Below are 11,792 nucleotides of genomic sequence, written 5' to 3'. Positions count from 1 at the left end.
CTCTCTCTCTCTCTCTCTCTCTCTCTCTCTCTTTTTTTAAAGATGTCCATTACCACCTACTACTAATCTTATCTTAAAACAAACAATAGTTAGGTTTGGTTAGGTAATGTTAGATTTGGTTTGGTTAGGTTTTGTTAAACTAGGTATTGGCTGCATGTTATTGTGGCAAAGTAGTATGCAGTTGATACTTTAGGGTCTATATGGGGCACCCCTACGGACCAGAGCCGCACATCATTTTGTCTGTAATAGAGGAAAACTGTTCATAGAGAAATTATGACACTTTTATTATTCTACAACTGTCCCTCTGTTATGCTGTCCCCCAACCCCTTGTTACTGTCCTGTACCATTCCATCTGAATATTCATTTCCTCTTTTCACCTACAAAGTGGTGGGTGATAGAATGCTGCCACCAAAAGGAATGTGGCTACAGGTAGCAGAATTTCTAGTCCTAACGCCCATCCTGTTTTTTGTCGCCTTTGACGTCTCAAGTGGGAAGACTTGGTGGCAGCATTCTATCACCCACCACTTTGTAGGTGAAAAGAGGAAATGAATATTCAGAGGAATGGTACAGGACAGTAACAAGGGGTTGGGGGACAGCATAACAGAGGGACAGTTGTAGAATAATAAAAGTGTCATAATTTCTCTATGAACAGTTTTCCTCTATTACAGACAAAATGATGTGCGGCTCTGGTCCGTAGGGGTGCCCCATATAGACCCTAAAGTATCAACTGCATACTACTTTGCCACAATAACATGCAGCCAATACCTAGTTTAACAAAACCTAACCAAACCAAATCTAACATTACCTAACCAAACCTAACTATTGTTTGTTTTAAGATAAGATTAGTAGTAGGTGGTAATGGACATCTTTATTCTTATGTTCTTATTCTAAAAAAATGTTATATATTTTTCTCATTCCGTGCATATTTCATGAAATGTTTGAGACAGTTCATGAAAGGATCAACAATTATCATCATTGTGTTTGAGCACGTAAGATTTGGGTAATCTGCCTTCATTAATCTTTGTACAATACACAAAAACCTCAGTGACAGGTTATGTAATGAAAGCTAGATATTGTGAGAAAACCCTTTTATTAATTGTGCCTTACTGTTTACGACATGGCCAATGGCATTATGGAATAAATATAATTTTCAATAAAATAATCATCCTAGTTCTGCTTTATATAACAGAAACCAGAAGGCTAATAAAAAAAAAATTGGCATTCATTTGCTGCGTTCCACAACAGATACATATAAATTCACAAAACAATAACATTTACATAACATTGAGTCTATGTACAATTATGGACAATTTCTTTTTTTTTTTTTTTTTTTTTGTACAAGGCCTTAAAAATCTATGCTATACAATGAGATATTCCGAGGTAGATGCACTGTGGACCAACCTTGCCGCACATTAAGCTCTCTCCATATTTCCTGTTAGGGGGTAGCAATTCATTTACTAGTCCCTACAAATCCTAGGCCATTAACATACTAGGATCATACTGTAGCACACATTTACCATAATCCTTTAATTGCACAAATTATTTCCAACGTCCTTGCATTTTTGTGTGTGCAACATCTGCGCATATATATATATATATATATACATATACATATATATATATATATATATATATATATATATATATATATATATATATATATATGAGAGTGTGATAGGTGGGTAAGGGTAAACAAAGATGGGCTTAAGAATACATTTATTGTCCTCACGTTTCGATCTCTATGGCCTTCTTCAGAAGACTCGCTATACATCATGATCACAAAATTGATTGAAAAGAGATTGAGCGAACATAAAAATGACATGAGAGCACAGAGGACATCCAATTCCCTCGTTCGCCACCTCGAACAGTGTAACAACCTACCTGATTGGAACAAAGTCGAGATTTTACATAAGGGATTACAAAAGAAAATGAGAAAGACGGTGGAAGCTGCACATATAAACATCCAAGTAAACAACAACGATAGAGAAGGGTTTATATGCCTTTCCAAAGCAGCTAGTCTCTTAGTAATTAACGCTCTGGAAAAAACCTGTAGGCATAAATTTTGTGATCATAATATATTGTAGCGAGTCCTCCGAAGAAGTTCATAGAGACCGAAACGTTAGGACAATAAATGTATTTTTAAGCCCATCTTCGTTTATCCTTCCCCACCTATCACTCTCTTATTTGTCTCAAACAATTTCTAAATATATATATATATTATATATATATATTATATATATATATATACACACACACACACATATATATAAATTGGAAGGGTTCTGGAATGCTGCAAAGATATATATATATATATATATAAAAAGTTCTATTATAGAGCGACGTTATAGGAAGTTTCCACAATGTAGGAAGAATGGAAATGACTGAAGCAAGAGGAGGAACCTTTCAATACCAAAATCCCCTCAAGAATGGGTCTTGACCCTCTCCTGGCAATTCCTGCCCATATCAGCCTCTCAAAGGACAGTGGCTGTACTCCCCAGCCAAGTCAGAAGAGCACGCACCTGGGCCTGTTTATCCTCTTCTACAGCCTCTCAACCACCATCAACCTCCTCCTCCTCCTCCTCTTCCCTCTTGCTGGGGTTTCGTTAGTCCTCTGCAGCTCTCCCATTCCCAAAATCAAAGCGCAAGAGTCTGCATCGTTTGCTTTCGTGCTTTCTGTCACTCTTGGGGAAACGAGAGACCACATAGTAGAGTTCTTGCAACAAGTGCTGCACCAAAGTTCACCATTATATAAAAAACTGCGAGTTTCTGATATCGCCTGATACTGCGGGTAGAACCGAAAACGATTTCACAAAATCACCATTCTTGGCACTGCCGGTCGTTCTGCCGAGGAAAACTGAATTGCTGTTATTGTATGCACTAGGTAAAGGCTTGTTCTTTCTACTTATCACTGCCAACACTAGACTTTGGGATTAGGAAGGAGGAGGTTGGAATCTTTTCTCCCCCAAAAGTGGGGAAATACTAGCATGGAAGATATGGTGATGGATAAGAATTATATCTTTTTTACAGTTGTATGCATTGTCTGCAGTTTTGTGGTAGTACGGATGAGGTAGCGAGACGCGTGCGAATACCGGTCTTCCCGCCTCTTTTCAGATGACGATGGGCGGCGTCTCCGTCTGGTAATGGTGATAGTGGTGGTGTATGTGTTCGTGGACATGGTGAGTGTGGGCGCATGGTGTCGGGGCGTCGTTTAACGATCCACGTTCGAGCCACGTGACGACCTGGGCCATCGCCCGCGCGTGTTCCGCTTCTCGATGGCGGTGTTTGAGGTGGTGGGGTGACACCTGAGTTCGAGAGACTCGATGTCGGCCTCGAGGCGAAGACCACTGCCCGGGGTCCGCGCCGTCGTAGGACTTGGACCGATGGTGGTGATGGTGGTGGCTGTTGTTGTTATTGTTGTTGTTGTTGTTGGTTGTGGTGTTGCTGGGGTTGTTATTGTTGTGGGGGCTTTGGTATAGGCGGGTCTGGGTCGACGGCGCGTGGTGGCCGCGCCGGGGAGAGGAAGGAGACTCGTTGTTGTTGTTGTTGTTGTTATTGTTTTTGTGCTGCTGTTGTTGTTGCTGCTGCTGCTCCTGCTGTTGTTGCTGCTGTTGTTCCCCTGCAGGCAAAAGGGGCTCGAAGCTTTTGTCCAGCGGTGGGCTACGAAAAAGATGAGGTGCCTCACGGCTGAGATCGTGAGATCGAGACCGATGATGGCCCCTTCGGTTGGAGGAGGACCCATGGTTGTAGCTGTGGGTGTGGTAGTGACTGTGGTTGTTGTTATTGTTCGGGTTATTAGTGTTCCCCCCACTGGTCGCTGCCTGCCGGCAGTTCGGGAGAGGCGGTGAGGACCAGCAGCTGTTGTGTCCTCCGGAATCGCAGAACCGGGGGGAGAGTTCCGGGTCCAAGAGCCTCGACTTGGCGTCCGGACCCGGAGGGTTGTTCCCGGTCACGGCGGCGGTCGAGGCCGACGCGCAGTAGTTCCGGTCGCAGACGCAGCCCTGGTGCCGGGACCGGCGCCACTTGGAGTCCTCGTGCCTGTCGCTCTGGCGGCGACGTAAAGGAGTGTAGTACAAGTTGTTCTTCTCCATGTTGGCCTGGATGATCTGCAGAAGCTCCTGCCGCTGAAGCGAGTTGGATCTCCGCCTGCCCTTGCGCCTATGGTGGTGGTGATGGTGGTGGTGGTGGTTGTGGCGACCCAGGGAAGACGAGGGCGAGCACTGGTCGATGTTGGCGCAGCCCCTCCCTGGAGGGGCGTCGGTGGTCGCCACGGTAGCTCCCGGAACCTCCCGGACGGCCGCCCCGTCGCCGGCCACGTCCCCGGCCTCTTTCGTCATCCCGTAGATGGCCATGTGCGGGTTCTTGCACGGCTGCGGAGGCACGCCGCCTCCGCCGCCGCCACCCTCCTTCCGCGCTGCCGCAGCCGCCGCCGCAGCCGCAGCTGCTGCCGCCGTTGCGGCCGCGCAGGGAGAGACCGTCAGTCGGACCTTGATGGTTCGAGAGCCAGAAGGAGGAAGCCGCATGCTGGAGCCCACGGCCTCGTAGATGGTCCTCACCAGCCCGGCAATGTCCTGCGGAGGAAGGGGAGTGTTAGTGAGTTATCTGCGATTGTACTTCCCAGATCATAATAAAGCGCGTGAACGCCTCAATGAATTATTACATATCCACATTCTAAGACGAGAGAGAGGAGGAAAATATATATATATATTTCCTGAAAATGTACATCATTGTTGCGTCCCTTTTGTGGTCAGTACTTTCCACACATGTACTACAGGTGCTTTAACATGTGCATCTGTACGTGAAGTGGTGTAAGGATGAACAGGTGCCCAATATATGCATATATGTGTATCTTCGTACAGTCACGAGCAAAAATCTCTACCCAGAGTTTTTCATGATACAAAATTCAAATTCTTTGCCTGACAACTTTATTTATTCAAGAAAATGACCTAACTCTAAGCTACTTAGTACATAGGAAAATAAACCACGTACTCAAAAAAAAATTATCGACGTTGTGAGAACAGTATTGTGGGTACTTAAAAGAGTTGTTCATCACTAGCATAGACTGTATCATTTCCCCATGGGATAGACCTAACCTGTAGCGAACCACTCCATACCTTCACTTGTGTCAGAAAAAATAATACATATAAGACTTTAAGCAATCATAGTACAGTACCATTATAGTACCTGCACTAACATAATAGTACTGACAAATTATTGCAGCTGTAATAATACTAGTGCAGCCATATTAATCCTTCACCACATTTTCTAAACCCATAAAAGCCTCAAAAATCATCCTTTTGACAAAAAACTTCTGAAATGTGTGTTAATCTACCACAAAATCTTTATCCCTGCATCATCTACTTTTCCATTTACCCCCTCTGTTCCTCTCCTACTCCTCTCAATTAACACCCTCCCCTATGCCTTTCCAATCACAATCAACCTCAACAACTAAATTCTCCTTTGTACCCTTTTGCCCCGTAAAGCAGAACTATACAGGCACTCCTCCAGTCCTCTGGCACATTCACCTCCTTTGGTCATACATTAACAAGTTCATTATAATGTTCCTCCCTTTGTCAGGCACTCCGCATAACACCTATCCAACCCAGGTGCCTTACCAACTTTCATCACTTTCAATGCCATTTTCCTCTCCTATTGTAGTCATTTTCGTAACTCCTCCCACTGCCATATCCAATGCCTCCCCGACCTCCATATTCCACAACCCTAAAATACTCTACCCATCTTCTCCTTAACGATTTCTCTTCCATTACCATCTCTACCTGACACAACCCTCTCACTCTCTTCCAAAACATCTTCATATTCTTTACAGAATTTTCAACTCTTTGCCTCCCTCGCCTTACATTCTGCTTCGCCTCTTTTCTAGTATCTCTTATAGGGTTCCCTAGTCCCATCTAAGTAATCCACATTTGTACGTTTTTTTTACTGCCACCTTAACTTCTTCGTCCCTTCCTTCCCATTCATCCTCGTCCCAAATTTACAAAACATACACTCTCATTATCACCATCTCTCAGACCAGCTCTACTGCTCATGCAAGAACTTTTGACTGCCCTTAACAGCTTTCACCCTATCCCATATACTTACAATACAATGCTCCCCGTCCCTCCCATCCTCCTCGTCCCACGTACCACATTTACACACGTAGTTACTTCCTCCTTAAAACACAGCCATTCTTCTTTTGTTCCTACCTCCCCTCTCTTCCTCACCACCTCCCACGCATCTTTCAGCTTCAGGTATTTTTTTTTCCATTATATTTATTAACTCTCACCACCCTCACCCAATTGTGTGTGTGTATGTGTGTATTCACCTCGGATCTGCTGCAGTTTCTGTCGAGACAGCCAGACACCACCCTACGGCAGTGAGCTCAGAGCTCATTATTTGCCAATCTCTGGGTAGGTCTGAGACACCACACACCGGGACAGCAAGGTCACAACTCCTTGACTAACGTCCCGTACCTACTCGCTGCTAGGTGAACAGGGGTTACACGTGAAAGGAGACAAACCCAACTTATCTCCGCCCGGCCGGGGAATCGAACCCCGGTTCTCTGACTTGTGAGGCCAGTGCTTTACCAATCCGCCACCGAGCCGTGTGTGTGTGTGTGTGTGTGTGTGTGCATATACATTCAACTCTAACCTCGACTCTCTCAACCGGGTGCCCACAGAGAAAAGATTCTGAGGCACTTACGTCCTTGGTGACTTTGCCGTGGCCGTCGAAGTCGTAGAGGGTGAAGGAAAACTCCTGTCGCTCAGACTCGCCTGCTGCTGCCACACTCACGTTGCAGGACACCTCCTGTGGACAAGGAAAAATAATTAGCATTATCGTCCTTCTTTTGACCCCGACCGGGACTCGTCCCAGGCGGTAGTAACTGTCCTTTTCCTCTGTCAACTCAACACCCACTCGTTCATCTTCGCGCCACCCTTTAAGGAAAGGTTGAGGGGGGGGGGTTGACCTTTAGCGCTACCCAACGACTCTGGCACCTTCAGAAAACGTTGCCGCTCTTTGAAACGAGCGGGCGTGGCGGAGATATTCACTATTGTTGAACTGGCGCCAAAATTATTCCTCCAACCCAGGACAGAATTCCCGTCTTCTTTGTAAACCTCTGCGACAAGTATTAAGACTCGGGAAAGAGAGGGGGAACGAAAGGATGGGGAATGTGGGAGAAGAGCGAAGGTGGGGGGGGGGGAGGCGAGTGGAAGGAACGGCAGAGGAAGGGGAGTTTTTTTCTTCAAACCAATAATAGCCTCCCTCATTCCTCGACGCATCACCTCAGGAAGGAAGGAACTGCACAGCGTCATTCCACTCAACCCACACCCAAATTAAATCATATAGCATTTGCCACAATCAGCTATACAATGTGGCACGGCAACGAGGAAAGTGCGGAGAGCTACCGAGGAGGGTTGGTTGCTGTCACCGTCCCTTTCCATAATCGAATAGTGCCCTCCCCTCGTCCTCCTCCTCCTCCTCCTCCTCCATCTTCACGTGATTACTGTAGAAACGATCAGGAAGGATTACTTCGCCGAGTTCTTGGAATGTGTGTAGGCCTACTTGCACAGAACCTCGTTGTCGCATGACACGTGTATAGACCAATGCTCAGTGGTTTGTGTTACCTGTAACCTTATATTGAACACACGCATGAACACCCCCTCTCTCCATGCTTACGACACATGTACACTAAATGTTACCTTGTTGGTCTTGTACATGACGAAGAGGTCTTATAACACACATAGCAGTGGTCCCCCTTCCCCTACACGTCCCCTACTCGCTCCCCCTTCTCCCTTGCCCTACCCCATGTAGCCGCAAAAATCGCACTGCCTATACAGTAATTTCCCTTCCCGTGGGGGCCCCATGATTACCCACTACGACAGTGAGTTGCCCTGTCATTATCTACAACCGACCTGTCCGGCCTTGTAATTACTCCCCCGGCCACATTAATCTCGCGATTGACCACAACTAAACCGGCCGGCGCTCTTCGATGGGAACTGCCATGACTCACCGGTCGTCTCTCCTTTTTTCCTTCCCCCGACCCCTTCCTGGCGGGAACCACACCTAAACTCTGGCTAACAGAGAACTTCGCCCGATACTGATCACTAGAGAAGGCGTCCACACCTGTCGCTAATTTGTGACGAACAAAAGTAAGTTCCAGTCCCACTGGATCCTTCTTCCTGTTTTGTCAAGTGTGGACACGCCCAAGTTCATGTGCGGCTTTACCTACTAGCTACGTCAACGCCTCTTTAATAATACTTTATTTCAAATTAAATTCATTGATCTACAACTCAGAACGGAGAATGAAAGACATGCATTTTCACATAAAATATTTAGAGAGATGAAGGTAATTTTAACAGCAGCCGCAGAGTAACGAACGAGAGGAAAAAGACAACACGAATTGGTTCGATAAAGAATGTGAAACAGCGGGAAAAGAACAGGAAAGGGCCTCCCTAAGAAATCAAACTATCATTTCTTGAACACGCACACACATTTATGTTCTAGTATTTATATTTAAGAAGGAAATAGGCAAGAATTGGTTTACAAATAGGGTGGTCGATGAATGGAATAAACTTAGTAACCACGTAGTAAGCGCTGATACTATCAGTTGTTTTAAAAAACGATTAGACAACTTTATGGATGGGGATGACAGGTGGTGATGGATACGGAGCTGCCTAGTGTAGGCCTTATGGTCTTTTGCAGTCTCCTTTATTTCTTATGTTCTAGTATTATACCGGGACAATCACATCAGCTCCTGTGAAAGGTACCTTATGAACCGGGAAGGCTTCTGAACAAAATTCATGGACGAATCGAAGTCTTCGGGGAAAAAACACCAAAGTCCACTAGGAAGGGTTTGAGTACTCGAACACCATCAACCACCCCCACCCCCGTTCACCAAGTCCCCCCAGCCCACCCCCACCCCTTAACGCAAACACAAATAACAGTATTAGGAGCAACAACCCACAGAGCTTCCGCTTAGTCTATAGAACTCCCAATCATAACCAACAACTGTTTTAAATGTCCCTCCTGCCTTCCCTCCACCCATTCCTCCCTCCCCCTCCCACACTGCAACATACCCTGCAATATAATACACCTCATTGCACGAGGCAAATCATGCATGCTGGCACGTATTATAGCCAGTTAACCTCTTTCAACGATGTAACATGTTATAGAGCTTTGTTCCTGCAATAAATGGGCCGTTTTATGCAACTAGGGGGGCAGAGATGGAGTTGGGGGGGAGGTTCTGTCCTCCTGCTGAGGGGGGGGAGGGGTCCCGACCACTCTGGGCACTTTTCAGCACAGAGTCCGCCCCATAAATAAAGGTAAAAAAAGATGTCACTATTATGAAGGTGTTAAAATGAGACGCATTGGAGATTCGCAACTGCGCGCAGTCAAGCGCGCACGACGCAATGAACGCACATTTGCACACGCGCGCGCGCACACATGGCCTGTGATCTCAGCAGTCCAGAGATCGATCCTTGCGCAGGATCACAAGCCGTCACTGTCTCCTTTGAGATACACTGGAGCCGTCGGTCATGAGTTCAGCACGTGACCCAGGACCACACACACACTAACACTACGGCGGTCCGGGTTCGAATCCTGCCCAGGGCTGAAATAATTTCAGTATCGCTGCGCGTATAAGGTCACAGTATTACCCATAGATCGGTCATACGAGCTCTGAGCTCTCTTCCGTGAGGGAAATAGCTGTCGATCACGAGTCCAACACGTGATCCAAAGACCAAGGTGAATCATACAAGACGCCAACTTGTCACAAACATGTTCAAGTTTGAAGTGTGGACACACATGTGACGCTAGTCATATGTTGGACACTTGCGTGGAACACAAACACCTCAACAGTCACATACCCTACTGATTTATCTCTTAATTAATTTATTTATTACCTATTTTCTTATTCACGTATGTTTGCCATTAGTACTATTCGCCTGTTGGGTGGGGAGACAAAATTAATCCCCTCCACTCCCCACAACTTTGTTTCTAGTTTTCTTCCTCCCCAATTTCACCAGAATAAAATCATCTATAGTTAACCAGACTCAAGCTAACTCCTCCTTCTCTTCTTTAACGTGAATAAAATCGCCTGGCGGCAGCAAGACGATTTAAAAGATATCACCCGTCGGTGTAGAATTTGCATTCCTGTGTAAAACTGCAATAAAGCTCATTCAAGGTTTAACTGACTGACAGATGGTTAAAAAGATCACACACACTAAGGTCATGTCCAGGGTGGGGGGAGGGAAGGGAGGGGGGAAGGGGAAAACGGGGGGGGGGGTCAACTCGTATATCTTCAAATTAAATTACAGGGCACCCAAATCAAACATTATAAGAATTAAAGATCCCGTGTATACACAACAATTTAGGGCATCGTCTGGGCTGCTGGACAAAGGAATATCTGTATTAAGGCGAGGGGGAATAGGGACTATTATCCTATGCGATCGAAGGCCGCTGTCTGTAATTACATTAACAGACGGAATCCAAGGCCTTCCAGATTATCTCTCCTTGTTCCTGATACGTCACAGACATTTTTCTCTTCCACTGGGAGGCTCTGGAACTTTCTTCCCCCCTACACGCCGGAACCAAGTAACAAAATTATGGAGTTTATCTGGCAAAATAAACTAATTAAATAGATAAAAAATGAATTAATAAATAGATAATAATAACCGACAGCCGAGATCGGTTCCCAACAGGCCCACGGGTCGTTTTCTTTTTTTCGATCCTGACCCCCTCCCGTCCATGAAAAACGGGGGTAAGGGTCTGTCCAGCCGGTAGCTTGCGCCGGGGCCTGTCCGGTTGTCTGGCCGGCCATCCGGCGGCGGCGGCGGGGAGCAAGTCCCGTGCCTTCTAATTAACACTCACCGCCCCCTTCCAGCGCAACACACTCTCCAATCAGGCAAGCGGGGAACCCACATATGCTTTATATGTAATCAGGACTCCTCCCCCTCTCCCCTACTCCCTCAACCACCCACTCCTCCCGGTTACAGCTTATCCGGTATTTCCCGGACACTGGACTCTCCGGTAAGTACTGTTTTGTATCCGGTACTCTCGTGGGGGTTATTTTGGTATGATTAGATTTTCATCCGGTAACTGTATTCTGTCCGGTATTGTCCAACCACGTCTGAACCGGTATTTTCTGGTCCTCCCTAGCTCCCGGTACTTTCCCCGCATACCGGTATACGTTTCCGCGTTCTGTGGCAAGAGAGAGGGAGGCGGTGGGGGTGGGGTGGGGAAGTTTTCCCCTCTACTCTGAATTTCATGCCTAGCCCCGGTTCCGGTTCTAATTACAACCGGCTAACCGTCGAGTTGCCAACCGGTCGCGTTTGCAAATTATTCTGACCCCCCCCCTCAAAAAAAAAAAAAAATCCCCATTTCATTATCTAGGCATCCTTCTCCCCCATGATTCACCCACAATGCGTTTGAACCCTGGTAGTCCATCCCCCCATCTCCCCCCCCACCCTGGCAAGCTCATAATTTATTCCCTGCACCACCCAAATTAACTCCCCCACCCACTCACCCAACCAACCACCACCTCCAGCGCCAGCAACTCATCCGCCATTATATATCAGGATTGGGGGAAAATCTAAACCTTTGAAGTCTGCAGGGATTCCCTCGCCCGGATGAAATCGCATGGCGAAAACTAATGTAATAATAATAATAATAATAATAATTACAATAACAATTATTATTATAATTGTATGGCTGGTAGGCGGCGGGAACAGTCACCACTATTCAGATCATGCTTGGAGAGAGAGAGAGAGGGAGGGAGTGCCAACCCCCTGGGGCTGCAC

The 11,792-nt window shown here is 46.3% G+C and overlaps 1 protein-coding gene across 2 annotated transcripts in view; it reads right to left on the bottom strand.

Annotated features, from left to right (window-relative positions):
- Nucleotides 1-1,073: 1,073 nt before the first annotated feature.
- LOC143032731 (uncharacterized) overlaps nucleotides 1,074-11,792 on the bottom strand; it is a 125,873-nt gene continuing 115,154 nt past the window's right edge. For both annotated transcript variants that reach the window (XM_076197671.1, XM_076197672.1), the window contains exons 3-4: nucleotides 6,697-6,801; nucleotides 1,074-4,568 (exon numbers count right to left, since the gene is read on the bottom strand). In XM_076197671.1, the coding sequence (XP_076053786.1) occupies nucleotides 3,108-4,568; nucleotides 6,697-6,801 (1,566 nt within the window). In that variant the 3' untranslated portion in view covers nucleotides 1,074-3,107. The remainder of the gene's footprint in view (nucleotides 4,569-6,696; nucleotides 6,802-11,792) is intronic.

This window comes from Oratosquilla oratoria, chromosome 14 (assembly GCF_046742065.1).
Source record: "Oratosquilla oratoria isolate Oo_2021 chromosome 14, ASM4674206v1, whole genome shotgun sequence".
Lineage (NCBI taxonomy): Eukaryota > Metazoa > Arthropoda > Malacostraca > Stomatopoda > Squillidae > Oratosquilla > Oratosquilla oratoria.
Note: the sequence above shows the minus strand (reverse complement) of the source record. Positions and strands in the feature narration are given on the sequence as shown.